This window comes from Haliotis rubra, unplaced genomic scaffold (genome assembly GCF_003918875.1).
Source record: "Haliotis rubra isolate DU_JTF1 unplaced genomic scaffold, ASM391887v1 Scf910, whole genome shotgun sequence".
NCBI classification, from domain to species: Eukaryota; Metazoa; Mollusca; class Gastropoda; order Lepetellida; family Haliotidae; genus Haliotis; species Haliotis rubra.
The window spans coordinates 342,282-358,525 of record NW_025767647.1 but is presented as its reverse complement, the minus strand read 5'-3'; the positions used below and the strand labels follow the sequence as shown (position 1 = coordinate 358,525).

At 39.5% G+C, this 16,244-nt stretch overlaps 1 protein-coding gene across 1 annotated transcript; it reads left to right on the top strand.

The window, feature by feature from the left end:
* The first annotated feature begins 670 nt into the window (after nt 1-670).
* LOC124264163 (proprotein convertase subtilisin/kexin type 5-like) lies at nt 671-6,505 on the top strand. The gene is made up of 3 exons (XM_046698903.1): nt 671-835; nt 2,113-4,488; nt 5,964-6,505. Exons 2-3 carry the CDS (start codon nt 2,308-2,310, stop codon nt 6,270-6,272), a joined length of 2,490 nt encoding a protein of 829 aa, XP_046554859.1. The 5' UTR covers nt 671-835; nt 2,113-2,307; the 3' UTR covers nt 6,273-6,505.
* The last annotated feature ends 9,739 nt before the right edge of the window (nt 6,506-16,244 follow it).

The window sequence follows — 16,244 nt, the reverse complement described above, 5'->3', positions numbered from 1 at the left end:
ATGGAACAGCATCAATGTACTCACCAGCAATCCCACCCACTACAAGATCAGAAAGCTACTAGAAGCCATTCACATCAAGAGACTCCAACCGGCCATGAACAGAGACCAAGGATATTACATCCCCACTGCCTACAACCAACTCATCACCAAGCACTCTTAATCCTATTATTCTCCTGTCTGTCATATCACTGGCTTCCTCCCTTAATCCCCAAAAGCTTACTATGTTTGTGTAACTATTGGCCTCTTGTGTAAACATCCACCACCTTGTACATCTACCTCAATAATTGTGTAAACATCATCACTTACTGTTCAACTTTACTATGTATATAAATATACCTTGCATCTAGTATTGTACATCATTTGCTTGATAACGGTGTTAGTAGCTACACCGAAACGTCGCTCATATCATATTAAAGAAGGTGTATATCCATAGAACTCTCCTTGTTGTTATTAAATATGAGCTTGAAAATCTGAGAGCACAACCCTGTGAGGAATTGGGTATCTACCTTTGATGGTGGCGATATATTTATTTTATTTTGATATTAAAAATATTTTTCGAACCGAGGGAAGGGAAGTACGTTGCCAACCTCTGCTCGCTTAGCGCGCATATAGGAAGACTGGTCATTTTCTTTTTGTTGCGCAACCCTATTTGCGCTACATGTACAGTTTGCCTGTGCTTGAATAGATATATTCACTTCTGACGCGTAATAGAGCTTGAAAAGTAGGGTGTCTGTTAGGGGAATCCCCGAATGTTGGACTGAGGGCCTGTGCAGTGAGACGAGAGCTGATCACCACAATGAAAAGGTTTTGTGTGTGGTTTACGGATTAGTAAAAGGTAACTGATTTTTGGTGTTGTATACTTACAGTTCATGATATTATTTACTGTCCGTGAGAACTACATTGTGGGACTATAATCAATATCGCTGTTTACCGTATCAGATATTGGGTGTTGTAGAAGCCTATGAATGTGCATTACACCTCTCAATCTTAACTGTTTCTGTGGTTTTTTTATCCATTTATGTACTGTAACACTTTAATACTTACTTGCCGAATTGAATGAACCACCCTTAACTGGATGTTTAGTCCCGTATACTGCTGAAAAGTAAAACTATATTTCACATACCCCAGTCTTCCGCTTGCCAATATCCGTCGTCAGTGGCACCCGCAAACAAACAGGGAAACGCACTTACAGGCGAGTAAAGTTCAAGGACGCAGTGACGTAAGTTTCTCTAACAATGATGAATCACCTCGGCTGTATACTTCAGGGTGACTGCCTGCAAAGAAACCTATCATTGTGGGTTCGAATCCCATTTGATCCCGATTGTGTTTCTTGGAAAGGATTGTCGGCACCATGTCCGTGATTATGCTTTAAACGAAGGCGGTGAATGTCTGCGATATGTATTACACGGGCTTTCCTCACACGTTAGGCCGACATACAGTGATGGTGTTATATATACATACAGACAGACACACACACACACACACACACATACACACACACACACACACACACACACACACACACACCATGTATTTATATTTATTTTAAAACCCCACATTACTCAATTTTAATCAATTTTCATGCGTTACAACTCCAGAAATAAATGCCAATAATGAAGGTCACCCCAATGACAACCCATTAAAACAATTGAAGGGGTGACATGGCATGATATATTTAACATAGCATAATTAATGATGTTACAGCAACTTGCTTGGTGTGGTTTGGCCTGTTTGTGTGTGGAAAAACATCTTGTACAACAAGACCAAACTATGTCACAATGTTTGATGACACTACCGAAACATATCACGCGCACACACACACACACACACACACACACACCACCCCTCCCCACCACCCCTACACACCCCACCCTCACACCACCCCTACCCCACACCAAACACACACACACACACACACACACACACACACATCGCATCTGTCTCTTCCAATATCATTGGTGAACCTCGGAGTTTAACTGTTCTATACAACTGAGCTCTGTGTCTGTTTGTCTGTCTGTCTGTCTGTGTGTTCGTGTAAAGCGTGACACATATCTAATAAACCATACACCTTTAAATTACCACTCAACCTGAAACATGTCTGTATTATTTCAGACCAAGGCCTCTGCACCAATCAACATGTGGTGAACTCCACTGTATCGCAATTTACGTACGAAAGCACTTCGAGTTATCCGAGGTACGACACAAAACAAATGATGACTAAACAAGGAATACACGCGGACTAAGCTTCCACTTCGAGAGAACCGTACATTCGGCATATCAAAGTTCGACATAACGGTCTTCTTGTCCATGGTAAGATCGAGGACGATGTTTACTCTGGGATCTTGGACCCTGCTTTTAGGTTTTCTGGTAGGAATGGCGGACACTCGCTGGTGTGGTCCAAATCGAGTGTCAATAGGAAACCATTTTGACTACTGTATAGGTGTGAAGGAGTGTGTGAGAAGAGGATTTCTGGTTTATGGTAGAAGATGTGTGCATTCCTGTCCTATTGGGACATATTACCATCAAGGGACACAAACATGCAACAAGCAGTGTCCAAGACATACCATTTTAATTGGAACGGAATGTTTGAATGGAACATACTGCAAGTCAAAGCATAACCAGGTACTATTTAACGGGACTTGTCTGGCAATGTGTCCTTCCTCCATGCCTTTCCAGAAGGAAGGGACTTGTTACAGAACATGTCCATCTAATACAGTCGTTAATGGAACGGAATGCCTGTTTCTGGAGGATTGTAAGAAGAACGGTTTCGTCAATGGAATTTCATGTGTAGCTCAATGCCCTCCAGAACACAAATACACTCTGCAAGGTGTTTGTCATCGTTCCTGTCCTCCCAGTGTCGCTGTATCAGGCAATGGGACAAGCTGTTTCACTAAGGAATATTGCACTGTTAAACTAAGAAGGGTAATATTCAATAACTCCTGTGTCGCGGCCTGTCCTCAAGAAGCGCCTTACAGTGATCACAGTACATGTTTCAGTGAGTGTCCGACAGCAAAGTTCCTTCTTGGAGATAAATGCGTTTCTGCAGAAGAATGTTGGCAAAGGAACATGAGTTTGTATCACAATGCTTGCATAGCTTACTGTCCGGTTGCTGCACCGTTCCTAGTTGACCACTACTGTCATAGTAACTGTCCAGAAAACACAGTCTTCCTTAATGGTTCATGCATCAATGAGAGGGATTGTTTATCTCCATCCGGTCGTTATATGGTAATATTCAATGGGACATGCGTCGATAAGTGTCCACTAGAAGCACCAATTAACAATGAGGGAAGCTGTGTGAGCACGTGCCCAAACACAAGAGTCGTCAGTGATATGCAATGTGTTGACATTAGTGACTGTTTGGAAAGCAATAACTATATTTCAAATGGAACATGTGTTTCAAAGTGTCCACAAACTTCGCCATATGTATCACATCGCCGGTGTTATCAATCATGTCCAGAAGGAAGTGTCATTAGTGAACCAGGATCGAGACTATGCATTGGGGAACCACAGTGTACCAGTTTCAACAAGGTGTATAACAACACATGCTTAACAGCATGTCCTCTACAAAGTCAATACATCTACTCCAGTCGCTGTTACTCATTGTGCCCACTCAAAACTGTCAGCTTGCCAAGTAGGCTTTGCATACCAGCATTTGACTGCAAAGTTCAAAGGAAATATATTCAAGAAACCGAGTGCCTTGATACGTGTTCACCAACTTTTCCATATACAATGGACAACACCTGCTATTCCGTATGCCCATCCAACAGTTCCTTGTTTCCTGGGAACCGATGTGTGACTGTTGCGAATTGTCGTTTTGAATCTAATGCCGTCATTTACAACGGGACATGTTTACCGTCGTGTCCACGGAGTGTTCCATATAAACATGATGGTAAATGCTTGTCGAAGTGCCCAGGGGGATCTTTAACGAAAGGTCATGACTGTATTCATCCTAAATCATGTCCACCAGATGTCATTTATAACGGGACATGTTTACCGTCGTGTCCACGGGGTGCTCCATATAAACATGGTGGTAAATGCGTGACATCGTGCCCAGGAGGGATGGTTATTAAAGGCTTTACCTGTGAAAGTTACTGCTTGAACAAATATATTTACAATGGAATATGTATTTCATCCTGTCCAACGGATGCACCATACACTACTATTCCTGATCTTCACAGCCTAGGCTATACATGTCATTCAGTGTGCCCAAAAGACTGGGTCTTGAATGGTTCCAATTGTGTCATGGAATTTACATGTAAGTTCAGCGGCAGTTACTTTATCTACAATGGTAGTTGTGTCACAGAATGTCCGCCCGGCGCATCGACGTTCGTGCGAGGAGTATGCTACGATGAAAACATAGACCAATATGCCATCAAAATGATACCAGCTTTAATCCTTGTGATGCTTGTGTTATTGTACTGTTTGGTCCATAACCCTAAAAACTTGAAAGGGAAGGATATCACACCGATGCGACCAGGAAATCAAAAGGTAAGCAAAATCGGGTTCCAGGTAACACGTGCAAAATTAACCAAGCAAAACCTTCAGAACATTTTACCTCGTTAGTCTTGATGATACTCATCATAATATGTAAAGGTGTAAAAACCTTGTGGCTAACATTACTTGCAGGCTCTTTCAGTGTTGTCTTCAATGATTGAAATATTATCCTCAATACACTGGAGAATGTACAGCTTGTGTTCCTCAGTAAAGTTTTGTATTCTAGATGCCATATTGCCTTACCTTGACGTTTGAAACGCTACTGTCATGTGCCGTCATGTACCGCCATGCAACGTATAAAACGCTGAGTCAAAAACGGAAATAGGACACTGATTATGCGCAAAAACGGTTTAAAAATCGTTTTTAAAGCGGAAAAACATTAAACCCCAGTCTAGGTTTAAAGCGGAAACCAAGGGTTTTGCCAGACCTGCTTTCTATAATACCGTTTATTTTAGACACGGGGTCTGGGTTTACCAAAACCCAGACTAGCCTTAAACCTGGTCTAAATTAAACTTCTTTCCATAATTCGGCTCCTAGTGTTCAGTACACAACCCTGTGCACTTAAAAGAACCCACTCATCCGATGGTAGGTGACCAGATGGTGGACACACGAACACGTGCAGATAGCTAGTTGCGGGTATAGTAACGTGCAATATCATTGGACAAAATACTGTGACTATGTGTCCCAGTTCACCCAGCTGCAAATGGATACCTTGTGAGGATGAGGCTGTGTGATAACTCGCTGCACCTAACAGGCAGCATGAGTTGAATACTCCCCAGTGAGTTGAGTTGGTTAAAAGAATGCCAGAAAAAAGACATCCGTTGATCAAGGTAACACTCAAGCGCCTTGAGCATGTACTAGTTGCGTGGATATGTGCGCTATATGAATATCCTATCATTATCATATAATTGTTTACAGTTTGGAAAAATATTTTAATGGCAACCCCTTGGTCCTTGGTTCTTCCCAATGCTGTTCCACTCTTTCTTCTGCAAAATGTATACTCATAAAGTTTATGTCAATAGTGAATAAAATGTGTTAATGGGTGGCACAGAATAATCTTACATCTCTGAATTTTGAGGTACAGTATTAATTAGTACCCTGACCTATTTTCTTATGTGTGATCATGTCGTTTGACATCATAAGGTAATTTAAATCTAACCTATCTCACACTGCATTTGTTTCTTGGGTGTGTTTTTTTTCAATTTCGCCAGCTCTCCTACATAGTGCAATATTTCTGCAGTTTACGAGTGGAAGTCATATTTAATTTATTTCTGTACGTGAAAAAACATTTCGTTCGAATTTTAGTTCAAACGCACATACAATATGGATGTAATGATTTGATATACGAAGAGGGCGGTTGATAGGGCCTTTTGATCTGTCTTACCTGATGGTTCAGCAGTTTGTCAATCACATGTACAACTGTTCACGTCTAAGCTTCTCTGGTCAAAGCATCCAATGTTTTTCTGCAGTTACTGGACGCCGAGGATGAAGATAACTATGCAGATCTTCTGACTGAGCCATCCCAGGACCAAGAAACCTTGCACGGACCTGATCCAGGGGAGGCGTGTTCAGAAGTGTTAATAGAGATGGACGACGTACCCAATGACAACCCTCCCATGGCGGAAGGTGGCATCAACGACGCCATTGTTCAGCATCACCGCGACCAAGATGACGTCCCATTGCTTCTAGATGACAACTCTTTGATTCAGCTGGAGGAAGTAGATCAGCATCACCTAATAAACGATGCTCTCTTATTTGGTGATGGAAACAACGGTTAGCCAGAAAGACCTGATTCACTGCTGTCGTGTTTCGATATGAGTGAGTGAGTCAGTTTAGATTTTCGTCGTTTTGGCAATATTCCATCAATATCAGGGCGGGAGACACCAGAAATGGTCTTCACACATTGTACCCATGTGGGGAATCAAACCCGGGTCTCCGGCGTGACGAACTTTAACCACTAGGTTACCGCCATGTTTGGATACGAACTGGCACAGTAAAGTTTATAAAAGCAGAACTGTGAATCTCCCCTTACGTTCTTGTTAGATGCAGGAAACAGTTGTGTAAGGCGCACAAATCGCTATGATTGTGGGTTTAAATCCTAAGTCGCCACGATGAGGTTTCTAGATATTCCAATGGGTTTCAAACGTCTGAGACGTGCATCATTTAGAGATTTCCTCCCAACATCCCCCCTGACACGCCGTGGTGTAACGGGAATACTGTTCAACACATCCACTCACCCCCTGTAGGTACGGTAGTAACAGAATCCTACAATTGAAAATGTATTGTTCCTATGTCAAAAGAAGAAAAAAAACCCTTTGAAATGTATGGCATGTTGAGCTTGCACTGGGCTGACAGAGAAATATTAGCAATGCCATGATACTATCACATAAAAACATATTTTCTTGTCAGATTGTACAGTTCATAAATGTTTGACTAATATAATTTACAGAAATCAGAATGCTGATAATTAAAGATGCTTTTATGTCTCTTTGAAAGGGGAAACTTGAAGTTATCTCCCTTTAACGGCAATTCCTACAAAACAATGCTGGGGTTAATACCACAGACACAAAATGTTTCACAAATTGTGAACAAGTGTAAATAGAGAATTGTACAGGACATTGTTTTGTTACTGATGCGTCATTTGAGGAAATGTACTTTTAACATTTTGTTTAGAGCTTTACTAAGATTGTAACCATGATTATAAAGCAGGAGTTGTATGATGCGCTTTAAAATCAACAACCTAGAGTGATCGTTGCATGCGCGACTCTACTCCCGAATGATTTTAGAGTGAGTGGGTGAGTTTAGTTTCACGCCGCGCTCAGCAATGTTTCAGCTATATGGCGGTGGTCTGTAAGTAATCGAGTCTAGACCATACAATCCAGTTATCAACAGCATGAGCATCGATCTGCGCATTTGGGAACCGATGACATGTGTCAACCAAGTCAGCGAACCTGACCACCCGACCCCGTTAGTCGCCTCTTACGACAAGCATGGGTTATTGAAGATCAATATTCTAACCCGGACCTTCACGGGTAGAATGATTTTAGACATGGATTACCGCAGGCTGGAGTAGCTTGAATAGTGTTTGACATAAAGGGAAACTTGAGTGTAGGAAGGTTTGAGTCATACTTACTTGTCGTGGAGTCATTTAGGATAGTTTTGTGTAAATCTGAATCTTTTTGCATGGAACTCATGAGAAAAAAGTTTCTTCTGCCAGTATAATAATACATATCCACATTTATATTCGCACAACTTTCGCATTCTTTTAGAATTATATTCCTGCAGTAATGTTCTTTATGATGTGCAGATCGTGCGTGTGGCACAAAAAAAAACTTTCTACAGCATTTACTTCTGTTGAATATTGAGAGAAAAATACAATTTGATACAAATACAATGCTTCTAACCGTGGGGATACCATGACACACTATCACACAGAACGACTAGCCAGTCTAACCTGTACTACTAGGGGGGTTATTGCTACAGTAGGTTCATTTGGTTGAAGATTGAACCTGTAAACAACCTGTGGAGAGTAGAGTGTATGTGAGTATGTTATCTAATCATCCTTCAAGTCTTTATAACGCATGCACGTCTTCCGTAAACCGTATAGTCTCTAATGTAAGCAGGTGGAGCTTCTATATGTATATATGCTGTATATCATATATGTTTGAAAATAGGGCTGACCTTTGTGACGCTGTATGCGGGTCCAGTAGGTTTGCTGTTCATATAAGTTTGAAAATAGGGGCTGACCTTTGTGACGCTGTATACGGGTCCAGTAGGTTTGCTGTTCATATAAGTTTGAAAATAGGGGCTGACCTTTGTGACGCTGTATACGGGTCCAGTAGGTTTGCTGTTCATATAAGTTTGAAAATAGGGGCTGACCTTTGTGACGCTGTATACGGGTCCAGTAGGTTTGCTGTTCATATAAGTTTGAAAATAGGGACTGACCTTTGTGACGCTGTATACGGGTCCAGTAGGTTTGCTGTTCATATAAGTTTGAAAATAGGGGCTGACCTTTGTGACGCTGTATACGGGTCCAGTAGGTTTGCTGTTCATATAAGTTTGAAAATAGGGCTGACCGTTGTGACGCTGTATACGGGTCCATACGGTTTGAAAATAGGGCTGACCTTTGTGACGCTGTATACGGGTCCAGTAGGTTTGCTGTTCATATAAGTTTGAAAATAGGGCTGACCTTTGTGACGCTGTATACGGGTCCAGTAGGTTTGCTGTTCATGTAAGTTTGAAAATAGGGACTTGCCTTTGTGACGCTGTATACGGGTCCAGTAGGTTTGCTGTTCATATAAGTTTGAAAATAGGGGCTGACCTTTGTGACGCTGTATACGGGTCCAGTAGGTTTGCTGTTCATATAAGTTTGAAAATAGGGGCTGACCGTTGTGACGCTGTATACGGGTCCAGTAGGTTTGCTGTTCATGTAAGTTTGAAAATAGGGACTTGCCTTTGTGACGCTGTATACGGGTCCAGTAGGTTTGCTGTTCATATCAGTTTGAAAATAGGGGCTGACCTTTGTGACGCTGTATACGGGTCCAGTAGGTTTGCTGTTCATATAAGTTTGAAAATAGGGCTGACCGTTGTGACGCTGTATACGGGTCCAGTAGGTTTGCTGTTCATATAAGTTTGAAAATAGGGACTTGCCTTTGTGACGCTGTATACGGGTCCAGTAGGTTTGCTGTTCATATAAGTTTGAAAATAGGGGCTGACCTTTGTGACGCTGTATACGGGTCCAGTAGGTTTGCTGTTCATATAAGTTTGAAAATAGGGACTTGCCTTTGTGACGCTGTATACGGGTCCAGTAGGTTTGCTGTTCAACTGAGTTGGGATATCATGAATGATCTTCATTTACTTCAGCAACGCCTTGGGAAATATCTTGAGGACAGGAAGTCAACTGTAACAATGGCCGCTACTCTGGCTCTTGTTGTTTGTAAATAAAAAACGTCAGCGTCAGATAATAACCATTCCCGATTATTCACAGGGACAGATTACATTAGGCGCCAAAGTCAAACACAGAGAAGAAATATATTTGGTTTAAACATATTTATTCGTGAAACGAGTGGATTGGCAAACTTATCTTAGATTAATGCCGCTCCAATATAATTTACAAAGGTAAATAAACCAAAATTATAATGCAAGATAATCAAATGACAAACCACAAGCTTAATGTACAGTCAGATGATAATTAATATTTCAATAGCAATTTCATTGTAACAACCGACATATTTCTTAAAGCTAACAATTCTTCAACCATATTTTGTACCAAATCTACAAGAAGCAGTGATGAAGAGGTAAACAGATTTTGAGATGGCAAGGTTATCAAGATCAGATATTTCACTATTTCCATATAGAATTGTCTTTAAGTTGTACGTATTTTTGTAATACACCGCATCCTTTCTTAACACAGCGTAGTTTGGACAAGCAAGTAGATAGTGTTGTGTATCTTCACGATAAGCGCCGCAAGAAACATATTTCAATGATTCACTGAACATCACTGATAACCCGTGATGACAACAGGTTTTCACAAAAAGGTAATCGCGTCCTGCCCCCGCCTCGGTTTGCTTAAAGGTGTGACCCGGCGTGAAGATCCTTGTTAGAATTGATCTTCAGCAGCATTGCCTTTTGTAAGAGGCGACTACCGGATCCGGTATTCAGGCTTGCTGACTCGATTGACACGTGTCATCGTATCCCAGTTGCGTAGAACGATGCTTATGTTGTTTATCACTGGATTGTCTGGTCCAGATTCGATTATTTACAGGCCGACGCCATATAGCTGGAATATTGCTGAGTGCGGCGTTAAACAAGAAACAAACCGAACCTAACAGTGAATGTGTTTCTTCACAAACCTGGCCTTAAATGTCCAAACAGCCAACCATATCACTGTTCGTTGCGCCGGGCCATTCCCCTATATGTAGCACCATCATCAACTTGAATTGTATCAGCATTACAGTCCTACTGCTTTCAATGTCACTGGATCAGTGTAAGCTTGAAGCGCTCCGTCAATCTCCAAAACACTAAAGCTAGTGTATCAGAATAGGCTAACATCTAGTCTCTGAAATGAACATATTTTACAGAAAAAATAATGGTCTATATTATATCAATAAAATACAATAAAAAGGAGCCCAGAGACTTTCTTCATTTTCAGAGACTGCGGTAATCTAGACTTGCCACGTTTTCTAGATTTGCAGTAACTACATTGGGTATATTTGATACAGGGTCTGTACTGAGTGAGTTTAAGTTTACACCGCTTTTAGCAATATTACAGCAATATCACGGCGGGGGACACCAGACACTACATTGTGTAGTATCTAATTATGTTCATTAACGCCGTGGGATTAACGCCGTGGGATTGGATTACTAAACGGCTTTCCACGAATAACCATTCTTCGAAAACAATGCACAATTACATGTGAACACAGTTGCTAAGAGATGCTAATTTTCGGGAAAATATACGCACATACATTGTATTTGATTTCAGGTTTACCACGCACAGATAATGAAAACAGTTGAAATTATCAGATTACAAACGGTTTGAAATAATTCAACTATTTTTCGAATTGACTTGAGTGAATGTGAGTGACTTAAGTAGACAAAATGCTCCAATGCTCCGAAACCCTGAAAGGGTGTAGAGTGGGGCTTTATCCTCATGACCAATTAGAGTTGAAATCAGAAACATATACCATTCCATGTGCAAACGAAAACGCACCGAATATTATACAAATAATCAAACAATAATAGAAAATGGCATAAATGATTCAAAACGATTTTGGAATGAGTAAAAACGTCTCAACTCGAAGCCTGCGACGAATAAAATTGATACATAACATTGCTTTGATCACTTCAAAAAATTGTTTTCGTTCGCAAACTTAACAGACGGTGAAATATCCGAATGGGAAGCTGATGATAATACTCTGAACTCTGACGTAAATTGTGAACTCACAGAACACATACTAGATTCGCCTATAACTAGAGAAGAAATATTAGACAGCATCCAGAATCTTAACAACTTAACAAATCCACTGAAATAGATCTGAATTGTTTAAACATTCGGCTTACTTAGATTTATTATTCCACATGACACTTGAAAAAGGTAGTTTTCCTAAAGAATGGTCAATGGGAATAATGGTACCTTTGCACAAAACTGGTGATTTAAACGATGAATGAATAACTATAGAGGAATAACACTTCTCAGCATTTTCAGTAAAATCTTCCTTCAGTTATCAATAAGAGGTTAGTATTCTGGGGAGAAACAATGGATAAGTTTACTGGGTGCCAGGTTTTAGACAAGGTTACAGAACTACGGATGATATGTTTGTTCTACAAAGTATCGTCAAGAAATACCTTAATATTAAAGGGGGGGGGAGGGGAGGGGGTTGCTGTATTTGTTGACTTAGTTAAAGCGTTTGACTGTGGAATTAAATTAATTATGGAATCTTCTAAACACAAGTGGTCTTAGCCATTAAATGAATATTCTCTTAAGACATTTATATGAGAATGTCAAACCATATGTCAGAAATAATAATGTATTATCAGATACCTTTGAGATACAAGTAGGTGTCAGACAAGGCTGTGTAATGATCCCCTTCTTATTTTCTTTTTTCATTAATGAATTGGCATGCAGATCCAGAATAATTGTACACACGGCGTGCAATTACACCCGGATATCTTCCAAATATTTCTGTTGTTTTTAACTGATAATATTATCCAAATATCAGGTTCTATTATTGGCCTGCAATTATATAATCTGGAAAACTTTTGTGAGCGGTCAAAGCTGACAGTTAATTTAGGTAAAACAAAAGTAGTGGTATTTAGAAATGGTGGAAAACTAGCAAACAATGAAAAATGGTATTATAAAGATTGTGAACTTGACACTAAAAATTCTTACAAATATCTTGGTGTATATTTCACTAATTAATTTTAATTATCCTGGTCCTTGCACACAAACTATGCAGCAGCGCAGGCACAGAAAGAAATTCTAGAAATCCTAAGACAAATACATATTCTTGGTGATCTCAGTATGAATTCGTTTTTTCAAAATATTTGATGTAAAAATATATCCCATTCCTCTATATGGCGCGGAAATTTGGGGATTAAATACATTTAGAAAATTAGAAATGGTACATTTGTGTGCATGTAAATGGGTTTTGGGTGTTTAACAAAACACTCTTATCGTACAGTAATTCGGTATGGAATAAAGGTTTTACACATGCAAACCTATCGCTTACCAAAGAATGTTATAATAGGATGCTTTTATATGATAGAAATGGACATAAAAACTGGGTGACTGATATAAAACAAATATTATTTTCTACTTGGTTTGGAGATGGCATAACCGAGAAATTGGAATATACCCGGAATTCATCACATCATTTACCCAAAGAGTAAATTATATGTATTTCCAAAATCTATTTCAAACAAAAGTGTCACTTACCTAACCTTTAAAAACAAAATCCCTACCGAATTCTATTGATCGTGTTTAAATGTAAACACGGTATAGATTAAATTTAGCACGATTCCGATGCTCATCTCACGAACATTTACAGTACAAACAGAAATTATTGAGAATCTAAAGATTGTAATTTTTTTATTTTTTTCACTCATCACTCACGTATTAAATGTGTATATTAGCAGAACGTTACACCAGATTCAAAGACAGGTGAACAGTTAGTAATTTGTCAAGTCACCATGGGCAGCAATGCAGGCTTCAATGCCTCGGGGCATACTACTGATCAAAGAAGTTAGAAAGTCGTGATCCATGCTGTCCCAATATCGGACCACCTCTTCTTTCATTTCAGCAATATTTGTCAGATATGTCTTATTGACAATTTCCTTCATAAGTCCCCAAACATTTTCTATTGGATTTAGGTCAGGGCTATAGCTTGGCCAATCTAATAATGTCATATTTTGGGTCCGAAACCAGACCTGTGATTGCTTTGAACGATGTTTTGGGTCGTTGTCCTGCTGGAAAATCGAAAAATTTCCATAGAACACGTGAGCAGATGGAAGTAAATGTCCCTCGAGAATATATGTGTACCGCTCACTGTTCATATTCCCTTCAAATACACAGAGGGGTGTTGCCCCTAACACAGATATGCCACCCCACACGTTACATTTCGCTGATACAAAGGTTTTTCAGTTTGTTTGGTCAAGAATTTCAGTGTATTAGGAAACAGCCACACGGAACTTTCTTCTGAGAAAATCACATTGTCCCAGTTAAAATTTCTATGCTGTAAGCACCCGTTCAACCTTCGCTCCTTTTGTTCAGGTTTCATGATCGGTGATGGAATTCCTCGATATCCAGCCTTAAGTTTTCTAAACTCCTTCCTTTGTTTTTAGAAACAAGAATACCAAGCCGCCTCCTGTCACCAACAGTCAATTTTCTGGGCCTACCTGCGTCTCCATGGTGCTCAATGCCATATCCATTTGCAATATTTTTCAAAACACGATAAACAGTGGACAAAGGGATGCCTGTTCTACTTGAAATCACTTTAGCTGATCTGATGTCCTTGTTATGATACTCTAAAATCAACTTCCTCTTCTCTAAATTATCCATACTGAGGATCACTGAAAATGTCGTCTGCTAGCAAGTAAACAAAGGGGGATAACTCTTCACAAACTAATGAAAAAGGATAAACGGAGTTGTCTCTCTTGAATGAACCCAAGCACTTGATAGCTGGTCAAGGTTGTTTATACTAGAAATCCAATTAAACATATTTCTAAAATTCTCAATAATTTCTGGTTCTACTTAAATTATTAAGAAAGGTAGACATATGAATATGAATAGAGAATATAGAACTTGTCAATTATTTAATTTAAGTGAGAGACTGAGTTTAGTTTTACGCCTCACTCAGCAATATTCCAACTATATGGTTATGCAATTCATGATCAAATGCAATTGAAGCGAGTGTCATTTTCTTCTACAGTAATCTTCGGAGCAAATATATAAAGAAGAAAAAATATCATGTCCATCCAAACGAGCTTAAGTTTTCACTACTGCTAAACAGTTCAAATGCTAAAGAAATTGAAACCCCGTCCATGTTTATTTTCTACGCATTTTGTACATAGAAAGCTAATTGAATACTGAATGTGCATAAACAAATGTATATGGTGTATAGGCCTTAGGCCTTTTAAGTACCAGAATAAAGATTGATATTGATATTGACATGGAGTAACGGATAGGGGCGATGGGGTAGCCTAGTGGTTAAAGCGTTGGCTCGTCACGCCGAAGACCCGGGTTCGAATCCCCACAAGGGTACAATGTGTGAATCCCATTTCTGGTGTTCCCCGCCGTGATGTTGCTGGAATATTGCTACAAGCGGCATAAAACCAAACTCAGTCAGTCAGTCAGTCAGTCAGTAACGGATGAACTAGACGAGTAATTCGCTGTCCGTTTGCGTGCCAAAGAATTGTGGTCGTGTGTTCGAACCGCTCAGTTATAATTATAATAATAATAAGGATATTTATATACCGCTTTTTTCCACATCACGGATGGACAAGCTCAAAGCGCATCATAGCATATATATGTATATACAGAGAACAGACAACAGTAAAGTTGGTTGTTGTTTAATGCCGCGCTCAGCAGTATTCCGGTTATATGGCGGCGACACAAGTAAAGACAATTAGTGGTAACGTCGGAAGAGCTATGTTTTTGGTCCAGTTTTAAACAGATAACGAAGGTTAAATGGGAGAGAATTCCATAATGAAGCAGCTTCATGAAGGAAGGATCCAGCACAGAAAGATTTCAGTACATGAGAGTTTTTATTATCAAAACTTAAGCCGCTTTTATATGCACTCGTTTACTTTCAGGAGTATATTTACTTATGGTAAGTAAATTGACCACGTAAAATGTCACAAAACAAATTTACTCACGTAAAGTAAAAGTATATTTACTCATAGAGTATTTTACTCCAGGAGCATACATGTATTGATCTTGTAAACATTTTAGTACCCATTATTTTCTAGCTGTGACAAGACCATACTCGTGCTCGTGGTTCTTATTACCAGTGTGACAAACACCAAATACCTGTATCATCTGTATCAGTGGTATCACCTGTTTCACTTTGTATCACCTGTATCACTTTTTATCACTTTGTATCACTTGTATCAACTGTATCACTTTGTATCACCTCTATCACTTTGTATCACTTTGTATCGCTTGTATCACCTGTATCACTTTGCATCACTTTGTATCACTTTGCATCAATTGTATCACTTTGTATCACTTGTATCACCTGTATCACTTTGTATCACTTGTATCACGTGTATCACTTTGTATCACTTGTATCACTTTGTATCACCTGTATCACCTGTATCACTTTGTATCACTTGTATCACTTGTATCACCTGTATCAATTTGTATCACTTGAATCACTTGAATCACCGGTATCACTTGTACCACTTGTATCACCTGTATCACTTTGTATCACTTGTACCAACTGTATCACTTTGTATCACTGGAATCACCTGTGTCACTTGTATCACTCGAATCACCTGTATCACTTGTATCACCTGTACCAACTGTATCACTTTGTATCACTTGTACCAACTGTATCACTTTGTACCACTTGTACCAACTGTATCACTTTGTATCACTTTGTGTCAATTGTACCAACTTTATCCCTTTGTATCACTTGTACCAACTGTATCACTTTGTATCACTTGTACCAACTGTATCACTTTGTATCGTTTGTTCCACCTGTATCACTTTGTATCACTTGTATTACTTTTTCACTTGTATCACTGAA

What these genes read in the sequence shown, in the direction of transcription:
- LOC124264163 (XM_046698903.1), top strand. Translation starts at nt 2,308, where the DNA reads ATGGTAAGATCGAGGACGATGTTTACTCTGGGATCTTGGACCCTGCTT. An exon ending in TGCGACCAGGAAATCAAAAG is followed by an intron (nt 4,489 to 5,963) that starts GTAAGCAAAATC and finishes GTTTTTCTGCAG; the next exon opens with TTACTGGACGCCGAGGATGA.